The 26,201-nt window shown below is 42.4% G+C and overlaps 1 protein-coding gene across 4 annotated transcripts; it reads right to left on the bottom strand.

Moving 5' to 3' along the window:
- Nucleotides 1-4,638: 4,638 nt before the first annotated feature.
- Nucleotides 4,639-25,370, bottom strand: LOC138353154 (uncharacterized). 4 transcript variants are annotated; one of them, XM_069306012.1, is made up of 6 exons: nt 25,212-25,370; nt 18,602-18,846; nt 15,394-15,567; nt 11,647-11,793; nt 7,414-7,644; nt 4,639-6,559 (listed from the first exon to the last, which is right to left on the bottom strand). In XM_069306012.1, the coding sequence occupies exons 2-6, from the start codon at nt 18,842-18,844 to the stop codon at nt 6,077-6,079; spliced, it is 1,278 nt and encodes a 425-aa protein (XP_069162113.1). In that variant the 5' UTR covers nt 18,845-18,846; nt 25,212-25,370; the 3' UTR covers nt 4,639-6,076. The 4 variants fall into 4 exon arrangements, with proteins under 4 accessions (XP_069162113.1, XP_069162111.1, XP_069162112.1 ...); XM_069306010.1 differs by having other exon boundaries at nt 15,394-15,627; XM_069306011.1 differs by lacking the exon at nt 25,212-25,370 and adding an exon at nt 20,463-20,686 and having other exon boundaries at nt 15,394-15,627.
- Between the last annotated feature and the right edge of the window lie 831 nt (nt 25,371-26,201).

The raw sequence follows: 26,201 nt of genomic DNA on the forward strand, positions 1-26,201 counted from the left end.
TAATATATGTCTACAGGAAAGACTGCTACCAAAATATACTAACATAAAGGTGCAGTTTTAGGCCTCACCCTGAACCCTTCTAAATGTGAAATTATATGTTCCAACCAGGGCATCGTAGAGAGAATAGAGGGTCTTCTGCCAAATATCCATAAAACTAAACCTGAAGACAGCACACTCCTAGGAGCTCCCCTGGGGTTGAAAGCCATCGAGGAGGTCCTTGATAAGAAAATCGCCGACCTTAAGAGGATGGATGGGAGGATTGAGGATATTGATGCTCATGATGCACTCTACCTCATCACCAGATGTCTGTCCCTCCCCAGGTTAACTTACTTTCTGAGGTGTTCACCATCTTACAGTAGCCCAAAAACTAGGTGAGTATGACCGGTTACTGAAATCAATGCTAGAAAAACCCCTTAACCTCTCTTGATGACCTACAATGGAAACAAGCCTCTCTTCCCGTAAGACTTGGGGGTCTCGGAGTTCGAACAGCAACGCAAATCGCTGTTCCAGCCTTCCTGTCCTCCTTATCGGCATCCGACGACCTTGTGAAGGAAATTCTACCTGCCCACTTACATCAGCTGGCAGGTGTACATGATCCCAATTTTACGCGTTGTGCCACAGAGTGGGCCTCTCGTGCAGGCCCATCACCTCAACCACCATCCCCGAAAGCCCACAAGCAATCCAGCTGGGATGGCCCCATTGTAGACCAAGTTGCTGCAGAGTGCCTGGGTGCTGCAACAACACAACACGACATTGCTCGCCTCACAGCAGTAGCAGCCCCACATGCAGGGGATTTCCTGTTAGCAACCCCAATGTCGGCAACTGGCACGCGTCTCACACCACACGCCCTCCGAATTGCTGTGGCCCTCCGCCTTGTTGCCCCAATCCACACCAGATATAGGTGTATTTGCGGCGAGGTGGTGGCTGACAGGTACGGCCACCATGGCCTACTCTGCCAAAGCACAGGGGGGATGGCATTCGAGGCACAGTGAAATTAACGACATCATCAAGAGGAGTCTCACCACAGCTGGATGCCCAGCTGAAAGAGAGCCCCGTTACCTAACGCCCCGTAACTCTGATGCTCTTATTGGTCGCCCGGATGGTATCACAGTGAACCCCTGGAAGAATGGCAAGCAGTTGGTATGAGACTACACATGCGTATCAACCCTGGCTAACACCTACATTGATCTTAGTGTTGCACAACCAGGTGGCGCTGCCACCCACAGGGAAGCAGCCAAATCCCGTAAGTACAGAGAACTGGATCACCACTACAATTTGGTCCCCATTGCTTCTGAGACAATCGGCGCCTGGGGTAAAAGTGCTACCAGTTTTTTGAAGAAACTGGGTTCTAGGTTCATTGAAACAACAAGGGACCCTATAGCTGCCAGCTTTCTTTTCCAGCGCCTCAGCGTGGCGATACAGAGGGGAAATGCGCACTGCATTCAGGGTTCCTGCCCGCCATCTGAGGAGCTGGAGGAACTCGACAACCTATGATAACCATCTTTGTACCCTATGTGTAACTCCGTTTTTGTAACAAAGTTCAAATAAAACAAATATATATGTGTACATACAAAAGAATGGAGGTGGAAGGAGAAGATAATATTAGTGTTCAGTGAGAAACCACAAGGTCTCCTCTGAATACTTTTTATTTTCTTCTCCGAGGCTATGGGTCCCCACATTGGCACCAGAGGTGGTACCCTTACACACATAAAAATATTATATTATATATTATATATATTATATATATATATATATATATATATATATATATATATATATATATATATATATATATATATATATACATATATATATATATATACATATATATATATATATATATATATATATATATATATATATATATATATATATATATATATATATATGTATATATATATGCATTGTTATAATGCATAAGCAACAGGACTCCATTAAGGAACATATAATCTCTTCCCACAACCAGACCATCACCAGAGAAGTTTTAACAAACAACACAGAAATCATCGATAGATACAGCGATAGCAGGCGGCTTGACATCTGCGAAGCATTTACAGCGTTGTGGCTCAAACAAAATTCGTCAGTGAAGCACTTGTTCCGGAAGTGTTCGAACGAAATCAGTTGAGAGTTGTGTGTAAACCGTTTTTCATTCATAGACAGGGGGTTTGGCGGGTGCATGGAATCACTTTTGGGTCTTAGTTTGGAAGACGGGCTGAGGGGCAGCCGGCAGACCGCACCACAGCGTAAAGAATCATTTTGCGAAGCCAGTGTTTTGAGGATGAGACGACTCGCTCATGAGGACACTTTTCTTATCACAGCTTGAATCCGTGACCTTGAAAACTCTTAATTTGACAACTATATCACCAGAATCTCTATATCAGATGCAAATTAACAGATAGTGGGTGTCAGTGTGATATCTATCACTGAGTCACGTAGATCTCTGAACCCAGTAAATAAGTCTAGCTTTGTCCCTGAAGTCTTCATCTCACATCATCAACCATTTCCCAGCGGCCACAGAAACCAAGAGTGGTGTTGTTGGTTCGATGTTGAATCAACCTTCATTAACGTTAATTTAACGTTGAATAAACACTGATTCAACGTTGAATTAACGTTACACACAAATCACAATAGCGTGATACATCAAATGAACAAATCCACAAGGGCCGTGATAAGGGTTCGAACTTACGTCCAGCGCGCAATCTATTAAGAACTTATGTCGTGACGCAGTCGACTAAGGCGCGTCTAGGATCATCAGTAGGCAAATTGGAATTCATGTTAAGGTAAAAGTCGAAAACAAATTCTTCTAAGAGACCATTGTTTTAAATGTTTAACTTAAAATTTCACATTTATTGAATACTTTGTTCTTAGTTACAGCACTATAATTTAGGGATTCATCTCTACAGACAAACTAACTGTTCATTAAACACTTGCTAAATATACCAAAAAAAGAGGTAATAATCGAGAACTATAAAGAATATAAAAAACAGAAAACAGACGGCTTTTGGTCTATACCAAGATTATCTACTAGGAACATTATGCTATGTCTATACTAATATTATACTAATATAGCTATACCAAAGGAAACTTAGAGTTGGTATAAATGGGGGTTAAGTCAGAGTGGGAAAATGTTGTAAGTAGAGTGCCTCAAGGCTTTGTTCTGGGATCTCTGGTATTCATAATATATATAAATGATTTAGATTCAGGTTTCAGCAACAATATTCCAAATTTCCTGATACAAAAATCTGGAGGGAAATAAACATGGAAAGACTCGCTATCACTTCAAGACGATCTAAATTGGGTTTTGAAATGGTCAAAAGATTGGCAGATGCAGTTTAATGCTGACAAATGTAAGGTTTTAAGGCTAGGTAATGATGATATAGTTACAAGATACGCTTGAAACAATTAAGGGATCCTACTTCTATTATGAACATAAGAATGAAGGTAACTACAGAAAACCTATTGACCCATAATTGACCCAACACCAGGTGTTCTATTACTAATCTTCAGGTTACCTTTGAAGGGAGTTAGTCGGCCGAGAGGAGAGCACGCTGGAATTGTGATCCTGTGGTCCCGAGTTCGATCCCGGGCACCGGCGAGAAACAATGGGCAGAGTTTCTTTCACTCTATGCCCTTGTTACCTAGCAGTAAAATAGGTACCTGGATGTTAGTCAGCTGTCAAGGGCTGCTTCCTGGGGGTGGAGGCCTGGTCGAGGACCGGGCCGCGGGGACACTAAAAAGCCCCGAAATCATACCAAAAAGATCAAGATAAGATACCTCAGGTTAAGATGCAGGCTAAGGGAGCTGGCGGCTAAGCGGACAGAACACTGTACGCGTGATCCTGTGGTCCCGGGTTCGATCTCGGGCGCCGGCGAGAAACAATGGGCAGAGTTTCTTTCACTCTATGCCCCTGTTACCTAGCAGTAAAATAGGTACCTGGATGTTAGTCAGCTGTCACGGGCTGCTTCCTGAGGGTGAAGGCCTGGTCGAGGATCGGGCCACGGGGACACTAAGCCCCGAAATCATCAAGATGAGCTCAAGATTACCTCGAGATGATTTCGGGGTTTAGCGTCCCGCGGCCCGGTCCTCGACCTGGCCTCCTTTTTGTTACATATCCCCAGGAAGCAGCCCCTAGCAACTGTATAACTCTGGGGTACCTATTTACTGCTAGGTGAACAGGGCATCAGGGTGAAAAACTGTTCATTTGTTTCCGCTTCGCCGTTGATCTAACCCGGAACTTTAGGACTATGAATCCCGGACGCTGTCCACTCAGCTGTCAGGCCCCCTTCAATAAATAAATTCCAGTGTTCTATTTGCCTTATAACGAACTTTTATGCATTGATTAAAGGGCCTATTTGATAGATACAATGTTGAACGGAATCTTGAGTTTTAACTGCAGCCTTAGCAAGGGCGTCAACTATCATTTTCCTGCAGGCCAATGTGAAGGAATCCACAACATTCTGAATCATTGGTAGAAATCCAATCTGAAATGATGAAGTGGGAATAGACAAGCAGAAGGCTCTCTCCTAACTCATCTTACACTACTAGTATTAACAATAGTTGGCTATACCGAAACATAGAAATTAAGTACGAGAGACAGAAAAAGTATAAACAACAATGTAGGTTAAACAAAATACATACTTAAAAAATAATATATTGTATAAGCCGTTTAAGTAGATCACTTTATTTACTTTTGCACCTTGCAACACAGAATTAAGAAATACCACAACCTACATTAACACACCACAACTGAATAACGCATTGTTGAAAAGGAGAGTTTTTAAATGGGCGAACATATATATAAGTGATAATGGTTCATGAGTAAGTAATTAATTATCAAAAGAAGGCACCAAACCGGGAAGGCTATGTAGCACCATCAAATGAGCGAAATAATTAGAGGGCGCTAAATATCACCAAGGGTGCTAATACGAAAACAGAAATGCATAAGGCGAACGATATCAAAAGCATCCGAATCATCAAGAATTCTAACGAGGGACAAGTGACCGCAAAGTAATGGTTCATGAACATCAACAAATAATCATTTATTAAGAAACATTACATAATTTTGGAAGAAGAACGACCTGGGGTCAGATTTCCGAAGCAGTTACGCAAGCACTTACGAACCTGTACATCCTCTCAATCTTTGGTGGCTTTGTTTACAATTAATAAACAGTTAATGAGCTCCGAGGCATCAAGAGGCTGTTTATAACAATAAGAACAGTTGATTGGGAAGTTTTCATGCGTGTAAACTGTTTAATAAATGTAAACAAAGTTGTCAAAGATTGAGGAAAGATGTACAGGTTCGTAAGTACTTGCGTAACTGCTTTGTGAATCTGGCCCCTGATTTTTGAGGATCTGAGAAACACACAAATGAAACAATGTAGGATGACGGTCATGATATTAAAATGAAAAACACTTCATATGAGGACGTCGAGAGACAGGAAGAACGAGAGATAGCATAGAGATAAATAGTAAAAGAGAAGGATAAGATGGCGAGTTCATGGTAAAGAGAGAGACCGAGACGGAAAGAACGGCAGCTCGCAAGACAGATAGGAAGAGTGAGCAGGAGAGACTGAAAACATATACACAGCTGTTCCAAAAGATGTTATCAGACTGTGCATGTATTACCCCATGTGTGCGCATGTGTGTACATGCGTGGATGTGTTAACTAACACGCTATGATTGCCAGAGCCGAGCTTCACCTTCTACTCCACTTTTGAGATTCCAACTGACTGGTGTAAAGGTTCCTGACCCATCAAATCTACATTTGAAGCCGTGTATATAGCCCTTCTCTACAACTCCACTTCGTAGTTCAGTCAGTTTATTCAATGTGTGGAACACAGGAACTAGGGAAGATATGCTATGTTCAAGTGTGGCTGAGGGAAATATCTAAGAGGTGATGCTGTTTCCCGAGCATAATTATGAAACTGGACCTGGCTCGAACTAATGAAAACCAGTCAAGCCTCGTCCAACGTGTCAGTAAGTGTAGTATAGTTGTGACCTTGTGTGGCTGAAGGTAGTGTGGGGCTGCAGGCCCGGTGTGCCAAGTGTGGCTTCAACACCATCCAGGGGTAGTCGTCTATAATGCAGACAAGGGTATCTGTACCATCCTGGCTACTGCTGCCTGGACCTCGCTGGCAAGATGGGTGTTGTCATGGGTGTCTGTGTTGTGTGTGTTGTGGCTTTCTGTTGTCCGGGGGGTGTCAGCTTCCGGTGTCCGGTGGTTGTTTGCAGGCGATGTCAGACGGGTGTGGGCATTAGATGCCGGACAGGTTTGGGAAACTGGTTCAAGTTGAGCACGTACATCGAATGCCGGGCGGATGTGAGCATCGTATGCCAATCGGGCATGGACTGGCAGGGCTTGGGTGAGCATGGTGACCCCGGCTTGCGTAACACCAGTAGAGCGGAGGTCCAGGAACGCCAAAGTGGAGCAACAGAGACTCCACATCACAGCCTCTTGGTCCTGCTTCTCTCCAACAGTCTTCACTCCCCAGCCAGTCTTGGTGCTCGTATCCTCACCATTACTCTCATCTTCTTCCACCTTCGTATCAGCGTTATTCACCTAAGGGTAAAAAACTGTTTTCTGACTGTTAATTTTAATCTTGGTTTACCTAATTATTACCATCAGAATGATACTTATCCACTAACATCGACAGAGACTCCTATCGCCACCTACATGATTGCCATCTGGGATTAGTGTAAATGAACAAATTCCACAAGGGCCGTGATGAGGGTTCGAACCTACGTCCGAGAGGGTCCTAGACGTGCCTTAATCAACTTTACTGTGACATGGTAAAAGAATTGCAACCGGGAGTTCAACTGACCTCACACGGATCCTGCAGTCTCTCCGAGACACAAACCAGGATTTTACACAATTCCCCCATGCACCCGAGCGCTGTCAATAAGCTGTTCTACCTCTTCGCCCTTACTTTATTACACAGAAATCACAATAGCGTGATGCACCAAATGAACAAATTCACAAGGGCAGTGATGATTGACAGAGCCCAGGTGCATAGGGAAATTGCGTAAAACCCTTGTTTGTGTCTCAGATTGCAGGATCCGTGTGAGGTCAGTTGAACTCCCGGTTGCAATTCTTTTACCATGTCATAGCAAAGTTAATTAAGGCACGTCTAGGATCCTCTCGGACGTAGGTTCGAACCCTCATCACGGCCATTGTGGATTAGTTCATTTAATGCATCACGCTATTGTGATTTCTGTTTGTAATGAGAGCGCTGAATTGGAGATAGTCGGGTATAGGGAAGGAAAGGGAGGGTACAGTAATGGGGAAGCTGAGAGCAGTGGAGTAATAGAGGGAAGTGGGGTTCGTGATTGAGGAGAGGGAGGGGGATTTGGTGGAGGACAGTGGATGGTAGTAGAATGAGGTAGGACAGGATATGGTATGGTGAAGTTGGGTACCTGCATGGAATGGGCTTTGCTTGGCACCATTTTCATCAGCATCTTAGAGGCAAGGCTTCTGAAGGCAAGGATCCAGCATCCGCCTGGGCTGACGTTGAGACTGTTGTTGTAGGATTTTGGGGAGTGTGCGAGGGCGTGGCGTGCAAGGGCGTTATAGTGGGCTTGGTTGACGGTCACCAGGCCCCATACGCCTTCGTCGTCAACGCCCTGGGAACCAAGCACATCCACTACCTGTGAAAACGAGTGTTCAAGTCAGGTGGGGAATGAACGCCCCACCGGACCCCCTATGTTGGTTACTGTGGCAATGCTCGTGCTGCTCTGAGCCAATTGAAACTTAAATAAGAGAGGGATGATATTACTCAAGCTATTCTCACCCCGACTCTGAGTCAATGATTCTTCAAAACTTTTTCGGTTTATTCATTGTTATAGCCAATGATCATGTTTCATCTAAATTCACTTCAATGTGCTTACAATTTACTTTTCCTATGAAAAACATTGTCACACACACACACACACAGTGTGTGTGTGTGTGTGTGTGTGAAGGTAGTCACTGAAGGTTTCAGTGACTACCTTCAAGGTAGTCACTGAAGGTTCCATAATAGGAACAATAACAACTGGAGGGCAAAAAATTATAATCGTAGTCATATATAATCCGCCACCAAATGACAGAAGACCCAGACAGGAATATGATAGAAACAATATGGCCACCATTAACATAATACAGAGAGCAGCTTCTGTTGCTAGCAGGAATGGATCTGGACTACTAATCATGAGAGACTTCAACCATGGGAAGATAGATTGGGAGAACAGAGACCCACATGGAGGACCAGAAACATGGAGAGCTAAGCTGCTGGACGTGGCAACAAGAAACTTTCTAAGCCAGCACATCAAGGATCCAACAAGAATGAGAGGAGAGGATGAACCAGCAATGCTTGATCTGATATTTACCCGAAATGAGTGGGATATAAGGGAAGTCAAGATGGAAGCGCCCTTGGGAATGAGTGATCACAGTGTATTGAACTTTGAGTACCTGATAGAGCTAGGAATTATCCCCCCAAAAAAGAACTGGGAAACAAAAGGCTGGCATACCGAATGGGAAATTATGAGGAGATGAGAAGCTTCCTAAAGGAAATACTTTGGGACACAGACCTCAGAGCTAAGTCTGTACAAGATATGATGGACTATGTCACCCAAAAGTGTCAGGAGGCAGTAAGCAGATACATCCCGGCCCAAAAGGAAAAATCCGAAAAGCAAAAGAAGAATCCATGGTATAATAGGGCATGTATGGAAGCAAAGAAACTGAACAAAAGGGCATGGAGGAACTTCCGGAATAACAAAACACCAGAAAGCAGAGAGAGATACCAGAGAACCAGGAATGAGTATGTCAGGGTGAGAAGAGAAGCAGAGAAAAGTTATGAAAATGATATAGCAAACAAAGCCAAGACCGAACCAAAGCTACTCCACAGTCACATCAGAAGGAAAACAACAGTGAAAGAACAGGTAGTGAAACTTAGAACAGGCGAGGACAGGTATACAGAGAATGACAAAGAGGTGTGTGATGAACTCAACAAGAAGTTCCAAGAGGTCTTCACAACATAACAAGGTGAGGTCACTATGCTAGGAGAAAGGGAAGTAAACCAGGCGGCCTTGGAAGAGTTTGAAATTACGAGAGAGGAGGTCAAGAGACACCTGCTGGACCTGGATGTTAGAAAGGCTGTTGGTCCAGACGGGATCTCGCCATGGGTACTGGAAGTGTGCAGAGGCACTTTGCTTGCCACTCTCCATAGTGTATAGTAGGTCACTGGAGACGGGAGACCTACCAGAAATATGGAACACGGCGAATGTGGTCCCAATATACAAAAAGGGCGACAGGCAAGAGGCACTGAACTACAGGCCAGTATCCTTGACTTGTGTACCATGCAAAGTGATGGAGAAGATCGTGAGAAAAACCTGGTAGCACATCTGGAGAGAAGGGAATTCGTGACAAATCGACAACATGGGTTCAGGGAGGGTAAATCTTGCCTGACTGGCTTAATAGAATTCTATGACCAGGTAACACAGATTAAGCAAGAAAGAGAGGTCTGGGCGGACTGCATTTTCTTGGATTGTCGGAAAGCCTTGGACACAGTACCGCATAAGAGGCTGGTACATAAGCTGGAGAGAGAGGCAGGTGTAGCTGGTAAAGTGCTCCAGTGGATAAGGGAGTACCTAAGCAATAGGAAGCAGAGAGTTATGGTGAGGGGTGAGACCTCCGATTGGCGTGAAGTCACCAGTGGAGTCCCACAGGGCTCTGTACTAGGTCCTATCTTGTTTCTGATATATGTAAATAATCTCCCGGAGGGTATAGATTCATTTCTCTCAATGTTTGCAGACGATGCCAAAATTATGAGAAGGATTAAGACAGAAGAGGATTGTTTGAGGCTTCAAGAAGACCTAGACAAACTGCAGGAATGGTCGAACCAGTGGTTGTTAGAGTTTAACCCAACCAAATGTAATATAATGAAGATAGGTGAAGGGAGCAGGAGGCCAAATACAAGGTATCATCTGGGAGAGAAAAATCTTCAGGAGTCAGAGGAAGAAAAAGACTTGGGAATTGATATCACGCCAGACCTGTCTCCTGCAGCACATATCAAGAGGATAACATCAGCGGCATATGCCAGGCTGGCCAACATACGAACGGCATTCAGAAATTTGTGTAAAGAATCATTCGAAACTTTGTATACCAAATATGTCAGGCCAATCCTGGAGTATGCAGCGCCAGCATGGAGTCCATATCTAGTCAAGGATAAGACTAAACTGGAAAAGGTTCAAAGATTTGCCACCAGACTAGTACCCGAGCTGAGAGGTATGAGCTACGAGGAGACTACGGGAATTAAACCTCACTTCGCTGGAAGACAGAAGAGTTAGGGGGGACATGATCACCACATTCAAGATTCTCAAGGGAATTGATAGGGTAGATAAAGACAGGCTATTTAACACAAGGGGCACTCACACATGGGAACACAGGTGGAAACTGAGCGCCCAAATGAGCCACAGAGATATTAGAAAGAACTTTTTTAGTATCAGAGTGGTTGACAAATGGAATGCATTAGGAAGTCATGTGGTGGAGGCTGACTCCATACACAGTTTCAAGTGCAGATATGATAGAGCCCAATAGGCTCAGGAATCTGTACACCTGTTGATTGACGGTTGAGAGGCGGGACCAAAGAGCCAGAGCTCAACCCCCGCAAGCACAACTAGGTGAGTACAACTAGGTGAGTACACACACAAAAAAAAAAACAGTGGGGGGGGGGTCTTGATAGCAGAGTGGAGGGCGCTATGGACTCTTAATCCTAGGGTCCGGGTTCAATCCCCGGCGATGGCAGAAACAAATGGGCAGAGTTTCTTTCACCCTGATGCCTCTGGTACCTAGCAGTAGGTAGGTACCTGGGAGTTAGACAGCTTTAACGGGCTGCTTCCTCTGTACTTACCTAGTTGTACTTACCTAGTTGTGCTTGCGGGGGTTGAGCTCTGGCTCTTTGGTCCCACCTCTCAACCATCAATCAACTGATGTAAAGATTCCCGAGCCTACTGGGCTCTATCATATCTACATTTGAAATTGTGTATGGAGTCAGCCTCCACCACATCACTTCCTAGTATATTCCATGTACTAACTACTCTGACACTGAAAACGTTCTTTCTAATGTCTCTGTAGCTCATTTGGGTACTCTGCTTCCACCTGTGTCCCCTTGTGCGTGTACCACCCATGTTAAATAATTCATCCTTGTCTACCCTGTAAATTTCCCTGATAATTTTGTATGTGGTGATCATGTCTCCCCGAGCTTTACCGTCTTCCAGCGACGTGAGCTTCAGTTCACGCAGCCTGTCCTCATAACTCATGCCTCTTAGTTCTGTGACTAGTCTAGGTGGCATATCTCTGAACGGTTTCCAGCTTCGTCTTGTGCTTGACTAGGTACGGGCTCCATGCTGGGCTGCATACTCTCTGATTGGTCTTACATATGTGGTATACAAGGTTCTGAAGGATTCTTTACACACAGAGAGAGAGAGAGAGAGAGAGAGAGAGAGAGAGAGAGAGAGAGAGAGAGAGAGAGAGAGAAAGTAATATGGGTCGGGAGTCAGCAGATTAGACAGCCATTTGTTAGAAAGGCGAGGTCCAAGATCTAACAGCTTGATCCTGCAGACAGAGTAAATACTCCCCCCCTCCCTTACACACACACACACACACACACACACCTGAAGGTTGGGGCAGTGGGCGCCGAGGGTGGCCAGCAGGAGGTTGTGGCCGCAGTACTGCAGCTTCAGGACACGGAGATGCACCATGGTGGTGAGGGCGTGAGCAGCCAGCCCCAGCTGCCGTTGGCTCAGCGTCCAGGTGGAGTCCTGCGACCACACACACATGTACCAACAGCCCCGTCAACCTTAACAAGAGATGTAATGAGCCACACAGGAATAATTTATTGCAAAAAAATTACGTTAAGTTTGGTTTTCTAAGCTTCAGTGCTAGTTTGGGCTAGTTCCAACCGAACAAGGAGATGGTAGTTGTGGCGATGGTGGTGGGGGTGGGGGAGGGGTGTATCGTCTTACCTTAAGCTGAGCGTTACTTCAGTTTATCTCATGATGCTGAATATTAGATTACCCTGTTACAGATGTCTGCACACGCACGCTGATGTCCCCCCCCCTTACCCCCCCCACACACAATCAATGCCACAGAGACATTAGAAAGAATATTTTCAGTGTCAGTAGTTAGTAAATGGAATGCACTAGGCAATGATGTGGTGGAGGCTGACTCCATACACAGTTTCAAATGTAGATATGATAGAGCCCAGTAGGCTCAGGAACCTGTACACCAGTTGATTGACTGTTGAGAGGCGGGACCAAAGAGCCAAAGCTCAACCCCCGCAAGCACAAATAGGTGAGTACACACACACACAACTTGCAATCTATAAAAATGATAGCCGAGTTGACCCTCTAAATTATAGACCCGCGTCATTAACAAGCGTGGTAGGCAAGACAATACAAACAATAGTTAAGCCAAATGGGTAGAACACCTGGAGTTATGACATAATAACGCAGCAGACAGTATGATTTTCGAACATAAGATGCTGAGTAACAAATCTACTTAGTTTTTATGATAGAGCCACATTGATACTACAGGAAAGAGATGGTTAGTTTGACTGTGTCTATCTGAACTTAAAGAAAAGGCTTTTGACAGAATCCCACAAAAGAGGCTGTTCTTGAGACTAGAACATGCTGGAGGAGTGACATACTTCCGACATAGATGAAATTTTTTCTAACTGACTGATTACCGCCCTCATATGTCTGAGACGATATACCTGACTGGAGGAGTGTTACTATTGGAGTACCACATGGTTCAGTTCTTGCACCAGTAATGATCATCGTCTAAATAAACGATCTACCAAAAGGAATACAGAATTATATGAACATGTTTGCGGATGATGCTAAGATACCGGGGAAGATAGGAGACTCAGACGATTGTCATGCCCTTCAAATTGATCTAGATAAATTAAGTCCTTGGAGCGTCAAGTGGCAAATTAGGGGCCTGACAGCTGAGAGGACAGCGCTTCGGATTCGTAGTCCTAAGGTTCCGGGTTCGATTCCCAGTGGAGGCGGAAACAAATGAGCAGAGTTTCTTTCACCCTATGCCCCCTGTTACCTAGCAGTAAATAGGTACCTGGGAGTTAGTCAGCTGTCACGGGCTGCTTCCTGGTGTGTGTGTGTGAGATGGAGAAAAAAAATAGTAGTAGTAGTAGAAACAGTTGATTGATAGTTGAGAGGCAGGCCGAAAGAGCAGAGCTCAACCCCCGCAAGTACAACTAGGTGAATACAACTGAATACAACACACACGAGCAAACGCAAAGTTATGGAAATGGGACTATTAATTTATTAATAACATCTTTATTGAGAAAATTAATTACAATTTGGCCTAATCTGAGGATTTCGATTAAGTCTTATTAAAGTGAGGATAATGCTGGTATTCTCTGTCACACAGGACAGAGGGTCATACATAAGACAATAGGTCTAAACTGTAGGCGGAAGTACATATATATCATATTACAATCAATGTTTTAATGTATGGATATATGAAAACCACTTTCTATTGTGCACTGCCACACAAGGGCAGGGATGGGTTCGTAAGTGATGCAGCTTAGAAGTAATATAAATATAAATTGTTCTTCATTCTTTAAAATGGACAAGCAAGTTTTGGGTAAATTGTTAGGATGTCGTCCAGGACACCTGAGTCAATGAAATAGTTACCCAGTTGGTGGTACAAGAGGCCAGGAGGTCTAAAGTCCTTTACGGTTTCACATTCAACAATATAGTGTTATAGTGAATGCACTAAAGGTTTATCACAGAGTTTACAATCTGAATATTCTGGTGCCTGGTCCGGTTCACATTGCCTGGTCCGGTTACTGTGCTGACCATACAAATACCTATTATTACAAAACTTGTCATAACTTTTAATACTGCAGCTTTCAGGTCTCTGGAGATTTCTTAGTTCTTCTAAATCTGAATTAATTTCTTTAATTTGTATGGTTCTAATAATTGCATTAGATAGTCCAAAGTCATAATCAATGTTTTCTTTCCTGCAAGCCTCATTGGCCAATCGATCTACAAAGTCATGTTTTCCAACTCCAACATGGGATGGGATTCACACAAATTTTATACAAGAGTTATTGTCATTGGCAAAAATTACATTCCATTTAATATTACAAGCTACTTCCGACATACATTGTGATGGGTTATTTAAGGACAGCAGAGTACTTTTAGAGTCACAGAAAATAACGTGATAGGAGACCAAAAGGCCAGTACACAATGAAGGGGAACTGCCTACCTGTAACGACGCGAGAGAGAGACCTGGGCGTGGACGTAACACCTAATCTATCTCCTGAAGCACATATAAATAGGATAACGACAGCAGCGTACTCTACTCTGCCAAAAGTTAGAACATCATTCAGAAACCTAAGTAAGGAGGCATTTAGGGGGCACTACACTGCCTACCTGAGGCCAGTCTTAGAGTATGCCGCCTCATCATGGAGTACCCATCTGAAGAAACATATAAGGAAACAGGAAAAGGTTCAGAGGTTTGCAACGAGACTCGTCCCAGAGTTACAAGGGATGGGGTATAAGGAGCGCCTGAAGGAACTGTGCCTTACGACACTAGAAAAAAAGAAGGGAGAGGGGGGGGGATATGATAGGAACGTATAAAATACTCAGGGGGGATTGACAGTGGGCATAGACGAAATGTTCACGCGGAATAGTAACAGAACGAGGGAACATGGGTGGAAGCTGGAACCTCAGATGAGTCAGAGATGTTAGGAAATTTTCTTTTAGCGTGAGAGTAGTGGAAAAATGGAATGCACTTAAGGAACAGGTTGTGGAAGCAAATACTATTCATAATTTTAAAACTAGGTATGATAGGGAAATAGGACCTGAGTCATTGCTGTAAACAACCGATGCTCGAAAGGCGGGATCCAAGAGTCAATGCTCGATCCTGCAGACACAAATAGGCGAGTACACACAAACACACACTAGGGAACGCAGGTGGAAATTTAGTAACCAAATGAGCCATAGACAATAGAAAGAACGTTTTAGTGTCAATAGTTAACAAATGGATTGCATTAAGCAGTGATGTGGTGGAGGCAGATTCCATACACAATTTCAAGTGCAGATATGATTGAATCCAATAGAGTTAGGAACCTTGACAGTCGAGAGGCGGGACCAAAGAGCCGAAACTCAACCCCCGCAAACACAAGTAGGCGAGTACACACGCGCGCGCGCACAGACACGGATGAGAGGACACACACCTAAACAAGATAACACTCACACCTTGATGATAAGAACTCATCTAGACGACAAAACATGGATGAAGTAGCACATACATGATGGTAATGACACATATGAATGAAATAGTCACAAAACACTGAGCACACACACCTAACGAAGCGAACACCCACACACCTGAAAGCTCAGTTCCCTGAGGACGGCGAGGCGAGGCAGGAGACTAATGAGGTCGTCGCGGTAGAAGGTCCTGACGTGGACGAGACGAAGAGAAGTGGTCGTAGCAGAGAAGAGCAGATCCAGCAGCCTCAGACTCACTGTGTCGTACACCCGCCAGTCACGTAGCACCCGCTCCTGCAACACTTTCTGATTACCCTCATGCTTCTGCAACACTTTCTGATTACCCTCATGCTCCTGCAACAGATATAATTGGCTCCTGCAACACACACAAAAGGCTACTGCTCCAGTAACATTCCCTTCCCCTTCCAGTAACACAGCTAATAGGCTCCTGCTCCTGTAACAGAGAAAATTGGCTCCTGAAACACTGAAATAATAGGCTAATGCTTCTGTAACACAAAGATAATAGACCCCTGCAACACAGACAATATGTTATTGCTTCTGTAACATAAATAATAGACTCCTTCTCCTGCAACACAAAAATAATAGGCTCTTTCACAACACCAGTTACGTTCCTCAACCAAAAATATTTACACGTCGTCAAATATTCATAGCAGGTTTATGCAACATTTTGTGTCCATAACTGCAATTGTAAAATATATGCAACTTTCTCGTGCAACACAATATTAAAATGAACAGCCTTGCAACTTGGTGCATTTTATATATATATATATATATATATATATATATATATATATATATATATATATATATATATATATATATATTATATATATATATATATATATATATTCAAGGACCAGGCTTGAATATATATATATATATATATATATATATATATATATATATATATATATATATATATATATATATATATATATATATATATATATTGTACAGCTTCTGCAACAATTAAACTGCCATCCGTCAATACAGGTCGACACGATATATACCTTTCGTTGCTGCAATGTCTTGCTGGATATTACTGATTGGTGCAATTCTGACAAAATAGAGAGTTTACAAAGCTAACGTTGTCAATGACATGGTAAACCATTGCTTCATGGTGGCACCTGACGCTGGAGTGCCATCATCACCCACTGCTTCATGGTGACAGCCGAGTCACACTTGCAGACCTTCGCTACGCCGGCAACAGCAGCTGCTCAACCAAGTTACCAAGTACCATAATACTGGCACAGGTGGATTACGGATGACCTCTTACTGTAAAGGTTGTCAAGGAGGTGCAGGGCCAGGCAGTGCATGTTAGGACGCTTGAGTACCACTACAGCAATGTTTATAAGTCTCTACCAGACGACAACAGTAATATCTACAAGACTCTACGTGACCACTCAAGTAATATGGAAGTCTCTACAGGACAAGACAGTAGAGTATTGTTTACATGTCTCTAATGAAAAGTCTCTACAGTAATATTTACACATCTCTACGTAACCGCTACAGTAATGTCTACACGTCTCTACCGGAAAAGACGCTACAGAAGCAGGCCACTGCAGTATTTTGAGACGCGGCAATGCTAGCCAAAAGTTTCCCCATCATCAACATTCTTCACATTCTTATGTTCTCTCTTCTATAACTGAACACTTTTAGCAGTTATTAGCTTCCGATAATTTCTCTTTTCTTAAATGCAAAATACTTTTGTGTTTAATATGAAATCTAAAAGAAAACCCCCGGCATAATTTGTCTTCAACACCCGTGGCGCCACGAACGTGTCCCGCTTCCTTCCTTCGCGCTACAATAACAGGATACTAGAGAAAGGAAAGCTGAAAGAGGATAGAAAGGAGAGGGAAGATAAAAGTGAGGGGTGGTGACAAATATTATTTTATATAATGGCCATGAAGACTCACAGGCTGCTTCTGCACCTGCTCGACATCTGTGGCTGCACCTTTGATTATAAAGTTAGCTCACACCTCGAGTATGCTCCACTATTTGGAAACACCTGTCCATTATCCCATCCCGACTTTTGGACAGGGTAGAGATCCGTGAAGGGTCAGCTCAAGCCTCGACCCGTCTAGGCCGGTCCTCACGTGAACATCAGAAATATGTTATTAACGGATGAAATCTAAACATCAAGGTGGCACCACTGGCCATTTCCCTCAGCTCAATGAACACTCCATCAGCAATTACTCATTCCTCTCCTGACACGCATCAAATGTTTCATAATTTTTTGTTAAATCCAGTCAGACGAGGAAATCAAAGATGCAGACCATAGGAGAGACTCCAACTTCACTCACCACCCGGCATAAAATTTGCTTGCTATTAAATATAGTCAAACTTACAATAAAGCAAATGATAAACCTAGGCTTCGAAAGGAGCTGTTAAGGCAAAAAGAGAAGGACCAGGCTTGAAAAAAGATAGAAGGACCAGGCTTGAAAAAAAGAGAGAAGGACCAGGCTTGAAAAAAGATAGAAGGACCAGGCTTGAAAAGAAGAGAGAAGGACCAGGCTTGAAAAAAAGAGAGAAGGACCAGGCTTGAAAAAAAGAGAGAAGAACCAGGCTTGAAAAAAAGAGAGAAGGACCAGGCTTGAAAAAAAGAGAGAAGGACCAGGCTTGAAAAAAAGAGAGAAGGACCAGGCTTGAAAAAAGAGAGAAGGACCAGGCTTGAAAAAAGAGAGAGAAGAACCAGGCTTGAAAAAAAGAGAGAAGAACCAGGCTTGAAAAAAAGAGAGAAGGACCAGGCTTGAAAAAGAGAGAAGGACCAGGCTTGAAAAAGAGAGAAGGACCAGGCTTGAAAAAGAGAGAAGGACCAGGCTTGAAAAAGAGAGAAGGACCAGACTTGAAAAAAGAGAAGGACCAGGCTTGAAAAAAAGAGAAGGACCAGGCTTGAAAAAAAGAGAAGGACCAGGCTTGAAAAAGAGAGAAGGACCAGACTTGAAAAAAAGAGAAGGACCAGGCTTAAATAAAAGTCTGATGAACAGCTTTTATTATATTTTCCTGCTGCTGATTAACCACCAAAATTTTAATTTAAAACTGGGTAGAAGAAAGAAAAAATAAAAAGTAAAAGAAATAGAAAGAAAAAGAAAGTAAAAAAAGAGAAAATGAAAATAATTAAGTAAGAGGATGGGAACGCTATGAAGAGTTGAGGACACGCAAGATTGAACATAATGAAGAGAGAACAAGCGAATATTTCAGAAACGGGAAATAGAAGACAAAGCGGAAATGAAAAATAAGAGTCGAGATAAATATGGAAGCAAAGAGAAAACTTAAGAGTAAAACAAGTGTAGAGGCGAACACACACCTGCATACGCTGGCGGACGATGTGAGGGAGGTGGGCGTGAACTATGTGCGTGATGTGCGCCTTGTTCCCCTGCCAAGACCTCTTCTTTGTGGCCCCCGTCATGAGCGTCAACACCGCTGACTCCGCCAAGGCCTCCAGGTGCGGCGCCTGCGCCCTCCTGTCCTCACCACCAAGATTTACCTCGCCATTATTACCATTGTTTCCGTTAATAGCGTTAATTCTGTTGTAACCATTGTGCACCATCTCTGTTGGGAGGAAAACCACGCACCTAAATTAAAGATGACTTTCAAAGACTCAAATATTGTTACTAATTTATTCCAACGCAAATTGTGACTGAATGTTCATTTGAATAATTAAGGAATAGAGAACATTAAAGAATATTGTGTAAGTGAACACTTTGATTAAATTCAAGAATATCAGATTAAATAACTTTCATGAAGGCGAGGGAAGTCAATTAGAAGCTTGGGTAGATCAGGAGAGTATGAGCAAAAGATGAACATTCATAATCCCAATAAGAACAATGTACTTTTCTGCGATGAGACAGAATAATTACATTATATATTTTCAGACTTAAAAGCAATATATTTATTCTCGTATTAACAGTAAAAAGCTTAAATCTGTTACCAACAGTAAAAATTAATCTGTTAGCAACAGGAAAAGACAATGTATTAACAACAGGTAAATGCTACATCTACTAACGATATCACAAAGGCTACATCTATTAACAGTAGTTAAAGGCTAAATGTATTAATAAGAACAAAATGTTAAATCTAATAAGCTAAAAAATCTCACTGAACTCTCTCACAAAATCTCACTTTCGTCTGTCCCGACTTTCAAGTTTGGAAGTTCAATTGAACTTTAATTATCTGCTTTGTGATCATTCAAAGCGTACCTTTACGACATACGGTTCTATAACTCCAAAGTTTGAGCTGTATGGTTAGGTCACAGTAGTTAGCTGACTGATATGTTCATCTCATTTCCTCAGCCCATCCTCTAAGACAGGGGCGGGCAGCCTTTTTAAATGTGCGCGCCAAAATCTCCAAATCTTTGATGCAAAATTTTCTCGCATACCAAACGAAATTTTGGGGAGCGTGTTATTATTTTCTGCCTTAAGTATTGGGAGAACTTTTCAAATAATCAAATTTCAAACTAGTGCGGTTCAATCAAAGTATATTCCACGAGTGATTATTTTAAGTCGTGTAAGATTGCATGAATGTAAAATTTACTACCGAAATTAATAATGGTCGTTCTTCCCTGTTGATAGCACGGTTATTTTTTTATTAGCCTTTAAATGCAATTCTCGCTGGCATATACAGCTACACGATTGAAGGTAAAAAATGCTAATATCAGCAAAAGACTAAACAATAATTCTGAATCTTTTTTTCTTATATATATATCAGATTAATCAGCCATAAGTTTTTTCAAGTTTTCCAAATATATCCAGCACCCACACTCAGTCGTTTTACTTGGCTAAAGCACAATAAAATAAAGAAAACTATTATATTCTGGGATTAATTCTTAATTCCTTATGAGTAATACATAAAAATTAAGCAGCTCAGAAAATCTTATCGTAATTACCCTGAAATATGGGGAAAACCTAGAAATTTTATTCAATTTAGTTATTCATTTATTTATTTATTAAACAAGTTAAATTTAATTTGATATTAAATTATTTCTTTAGAGAGCGTACTGTATATTTTCAATTTCATCCCACTAGTAGCCTCCTTTACAAACTTGGATTGTTAAAGATCAAATTTGTATATTTCTATATGTTCTACCAAATCAAAATTAATTGACTGATAAATTTGTTACTACTGGCTATTCTACGATTTCAAGAATGGTTAATATTATGGATACGGACAAGCTTAGCTGTCTTTGTAGAATGCAGCCTGGTTAACAAGCAATAGACACATCTGAATCATGTAAACTGTCTCCTCGTTGACCATGTGGTTATGGTGTCGTCGCGTGTAACGTGATAAACTAGTCAAGTTGCTACTAATGTGTCATGCCGTCACAATTTCACGTGCCGGAATATGTAGTACTACGCTGCGTGCGCCTCACGGGAAGTCAACCTTGATGGCGTTGTCTCTGTACAATGGCTTCTCCGCCTCCCTTCCTGCTCCGGACGCGTCCAGAACGGTTCGGTTTTTATTTCGAGAGGAGTTAGTTTATTTAATATATTTGTTTATAGATGATTCTGTTCATCACAGGAAAGTGATTTTTAATATTCATCGTATTCCACAGACTGCTGTTTTAAAGATTATTTATTAATATTATTCTTGAGTGAATTTAATATTGATGACGTGGCAATGTAACATTTTCTAGTAGACCCGCCATAAAAAAATTTTTTAGTAGGGTTAACCAAGGTATTTGATAATTATATTTTAGTATTAATTTAACATAAAACAGCAACTCCTTTCTTACATATTATGTTAAGGGTTAATAAATGATGTCAAATTTCTACACTGAATACACCTCCCAGGTTTTATGAAATTCGTTTCGTGGATAAGCAAATCAAGTTACTACAATTATGCACCTTCCTACAGTAATGGTGCAGAAGTCAGTCGACGTGTGGCCGCCTGGCGAGTGGCCCAGCTAAACGGGACAAAACTTGTGAATCAGTGTATCGCAGATACACATGGCTGAGAAATCAGCCCGTTCTCACGAGGGTTTCTAACGTCAAAAAACTATTGTACTAAAGTGTCTTATTCTAACTTGCCAGAGGAACCGCGAACAAAAAACGGAATATTACGTCAATTTTGTGAGCAGCTATCATTTTCTTGTATGACAGTTTTTGGCTTTATGTAAAGTATACGTCCAAATGCGATGTGCTATTAGGAGGACGAGTTGGTGAACATGTCATGTTTGTTTCATTCTTAATACTTAAAGGCATCACTAGGACAAGGGCAAACACCAGCAAATTTGAATACATTTACTGGACAAAGCACATATACAATACATACACACATATAATAATAATGAATCCTACACTCTATACTATTTCAGTCAGGTTGCACTCCAACACCATCAGAACTCTATCATCTGCTTATCCAGTGGTATCCTATCTCCTGATTCACCACCTAATACTACCAACCTCCAAGTAGGTCAAGTCTTATAACACAATGTTGCACTATCAGCAAGAGAATACATATATATACACATACAAGGAAAACCAGTGTATGGCTGCAATAACATAAATATTAGTATAAATGTTCCTTGATATACAACAATGATCAATCGATCACCCTATTAGTCCTAGAACACATATGTATATCTCTGCAGGTAATCCAGCCTACGACTATAACTCTATACTTCAGTATAAATACTCCTTGGCACAAACATGGCAAACTGTCACTCACCTTTCACTGCGTCTTGCACGCTAATGACAACCAAACACTCTACCAACTCCCTACAAGTAATCAACCAGAACTTCCCTTCCACCTCTGGAAGTTCACCACCTTGACATCTTCAGGTTCTTCCGGGTTTATCTACCAGGATCCTCCACAGCTCTCCTGGCTGCTACACCATGAAGTTTCCTCGAACAGAACTGGAGTTTCGCCACTGGTATTACAGAAGCACGTGACACTCCTCTTCACTGCTTCTCACAGCTCGAGGACCTACTCTTCACTGTGGGGCTACTCTTCCTCAGAGTACACTACTCCTTCAACAGCCTTTGAGTCTCTTCAACTACTCCTTCTCTGCTGGCTTCGAAGTTCTCAGCAACTTCTTCCAAAGACAAACCTACAACCCATTGACACGCCAATAAAAACGTTCCCCCTTAAACACATAAACGAAATAATCCACACAATATGTTTGCACCTAACATATCTCTGATCTCTTCATACTGTGAGAGTGGACTTCCCCGTTTGGGCTGGTCCATGCTCCGCCCGGCCAGGCGGCCCTCGAGGCAGCTACCCCACCAGGAGCTGGGGTCCCTCAGTCATCTGCCAGCACTCAGAGGAGACGGACGTCGCTTCGTCCTCCAGAACGTTCCTCCCTCTTCACCGTCTTATTTGAGGCCTTTTGCCTTACTAAAACATGTCTAACTTATCAATGAACATTCGCTACTGTCGCTGGGCACACGACCAACTACATGTAATCACTATAAACTGGCTTAAAATCGTGCTTACCACAGATTGTCTAGTCGAGGGCGCTCTCCCTCTGACGGAGTCTGATCAGGGCGCTCCCACGGCCCACGATAAAGTCTCTGGGCGGCTTAACAAACTCTCCTTGCCATCCAGGACTTTAGACCTCACGTTCCCAGCTCGATTCCACAGCTGGAACGTCTGCACACTTCCTTTCTCTTGAAGGTATATCACTAGGGGTTCCTCCCTGTCAGGAGCTCACATGGAGCACAGCTTCCCCTCACGATGTCTGGTACTAAAGTGGGGTCAGAGCCCTCCCGAAGCGAGCCTCCAGCAAATTATCCACATCTCATAACCAGTCATTTATCTATTTTCTTTTTCCCTGCCCATATTTTTAAACTCTCTGTAAAATTTACCCAATTATTTTTACATATGAATCTTCATGTCTATATATCTCCGACTTCCTAGTCAGGTCAGGCTTGATAGAATAATTCTCATAGGGGAGACTCGTTTTTCGGTTGCCTGGGATCATAACAGCTGCAACAGTATTTTTGTATGTTGGACCAAATAGCTGCTATTAGTATTATAATGTTAGAAGGATGGTTACTGGCTCCATTACCTACCAACCAACCAACCTCCCTCCCTCCAAGGATGATGAATATTCAGTACGGTATTCGAGTCATTCCACACAAGGCGTGCCCAGGTGTTCCTTCATTAAAGACATCTTTAGAGAATTAATAACACACAAAATCGTGTATTTTGTGAAGACAAGAAGAGTGCGTGTCCAGTTCATAACGAGCTGGGCGTCTCACATCCCGGCCTCTCCAATACCATCTAGTATTTTGACGAATAAAACCCATAAGGCCAAAAAACCGAGTTACTAAAAATCATAGCGACTTGCAAAATTGACGTGATAACCCGTTTTCTATTCGTGAGTCCTCGGTTAGGTTAGATTCGGAGGAATTAACGTTGTGAATGGTGGAGAGGGCGGGCCGCTGACCGTGTATACCTAGCTCCTCACCCCGGCCCCTCCTACTCACCCGTCAGATTCCAATAATGCTTATTGTGGGGGACAGTAAGCCTGTAAATATAGGCCTATTGCCGTCCTTGTAGCTCGAGTTACAGCCCCGCTTCTGTGTCAGGTAAGTCCACTACAGGGTTCGTCATAGCCCGTGCTACTTGGAACTTTATTCCTTTAAGCCGAGTGTAGAAAACAACAACAACAACGTCCCTCGAGACCAACTACTGACCTTTACCCATGATGCAACCTACCTACAACTACCCACAACAGTTGCTAAACTACCAGGTAGCTATTCACTTCTTGACGAACCGAGGCATCAGGTGAAATGAAACGTGCCCAATCATTTCTGCCTTGCCCGATGAATGAACCCGGCTCCCTCGGTTGAGTGCATGGAGGACAGACAATTAAGCTTCATGAATCATGCACATCAACAGCTTGGTAGTTTGGCTGGAAGGGAACAACCCTAAAGTTGTTCACTAAACCCTTTGTTTCTCACTCTCTTCTCCCGATTGACACTTTGGAAAAAATAAACTTTTAATTTGTCCAGTGTCAACCAGTTTTTTCAAAGTACAAAGGGTATTAAATGCATCAACATGGGCAGCTTATGTTCTCGTGGCTGCTTATGTTCCTAAGTCATTTTATCCTGTCTCTGTGTTGGCTCGGGGTCTTGAAGTGGGTAGAATGTAATTGTGTTAACTGGTTGCCTATTGCTGGCCCTTATTTTTTGATGTGAAGCGCCTCGCTGATGTCCATTCTTCTGTTGCCGTTATACCTGTCGATTATTTCACTGAAATAATCGACATAACAGAATACTGGACATCAGCAAGGAGCTACAGCTCAAAAAATCAAGTCCAGCAATCAGTAAACACTTAACACAATTATATTCTACCTACTTCAGACCTTGTGTGTATATATTACACACAAGTTTCCCTAAATATTCAAACCCGACGGAATAACAGATCAAGGATCAAGGAAAACATTTTTCTGTGCGAGACAAACAAACAAGACCAAATTAAACAGTACTCATTAAACACAAACAAGAGCATATCGTTGATACATGCACTCAACATGGTTCATATGTGGTCTACCTCCACAGCAGCCCATTTTCTCGATTTGCCTCCTCCAAAAATACACTACCTAACTAGAAACGTACAAACCCAAGCAACCTAACCTATCAAATCCGATGCATAAAAAAAGTAATTTGTAGGCCGTTACTTGTCACAGTAGGTTACGCTACATAACATATAGGTTGCGTTTTTTACGTTGAGAGGACGAGTTGGCGCGTGTGCGCACGCAAATACATGGGAAACGTTGGTTTAAAATCCTAAACATCCCGTACATACACACAAATAATAGTCCTAACGGTAAAACACCTTCTAACGTCACTATTATACACAGACGTTTATGTTCAAATGTTAGTATTCAATACACATCAAAACAAACCATTAAACATTGGACATCAAGTAAACATCACATTTCACGTGACATCGTTAAAAAGCAATACCTTTGAGATGATCTAATGTGAGATTCTGTTACAGAAACTCTCCTGTCCTTAAGCGAAAAGAATTTCACTGATAAATGAAGGAGCAGAGCGGTCCAACACCCTCACTCCTCAGCTGCACTAGACAAACTGTTCTCCTGGTGGCTGACTCGTTTGTAATTTGCTCCAGCTGTTGCCAGAGATTACGAATATAGTTGCCAGTTGTCCGCCAGAATTATCCTGACTTGCGACTTATAATACTTTGGTGTTTATTGACTACGTGCATTATAATGTAATGTTTCGTATTTTCTGTGTATTACACCTTTAAATTACATAGATTTGTGATATAGGAGATAATTGATTCTGTAGCCACATACAAACTATTTTTTTGCTGAAAGGAAACAAGCGCTGAGAGAATTTAATGATTTCTAGTCAAATGTGACGTCAACCAGTCATGTTTTTTTTTCAGGGATATTCCTGCGCGGGCCCTAAGCCTCTGGCTAGCCCACTAAGTGTTGCTTGTTTCTGTTTTACTTGGGCGGAGTATGAGTATTTATGACTCGTATGGTCGCTTCAGTAAGATTTTGCCATATGTGTTTAACAACTTCTGCTCTAATGAATCTAAGTTGAAATCATAATGGGTACTGTGTTAGATAATGTTCCTGTGGTCTGTCGGGCATTTCTCCACAGTGCTGACATTTCCTCTCATCTTCCGGAACCTGTAAGCCTATTTCCCATGCACATGGGTATCCAAGCCTGATGCGATGTAAGTACTTCTGTTCCTCTACTGCTCCCTTTCAACAAACTAAGTGGCTCGCAATTGGTTGAATTATCATGAAGATCTGACAGTCACATGGTTAATATTGTGTGCGTGTGTTTACTATTTGTGCCTGCAGAATCGAACTATTAACTCTTGGACCCCGCCTCTCTGACCAATATATTTTTCCTCTATTATGTCTACTACATATATTTCTCTCTAACACACATCTCAAAGAAGCAGCCCGTAACAGCTGT

This window comes from Procambarus clarkii, chromosome 56 (assembly GCF_040958095.1).
Source record: "Procambarus clarkii isolate CNS0578487 chromosome 56, FALCON_Pclarkii_2.0, whole genome shotgun sequence".
Classification (NCBI taxonomy): domain Eukaryota; kingdom Metazoa; phylum Arthropoda; class Malacostraca; order Decapoda; family Cambaridae; genus Procambarus; species Procambarus clarkii.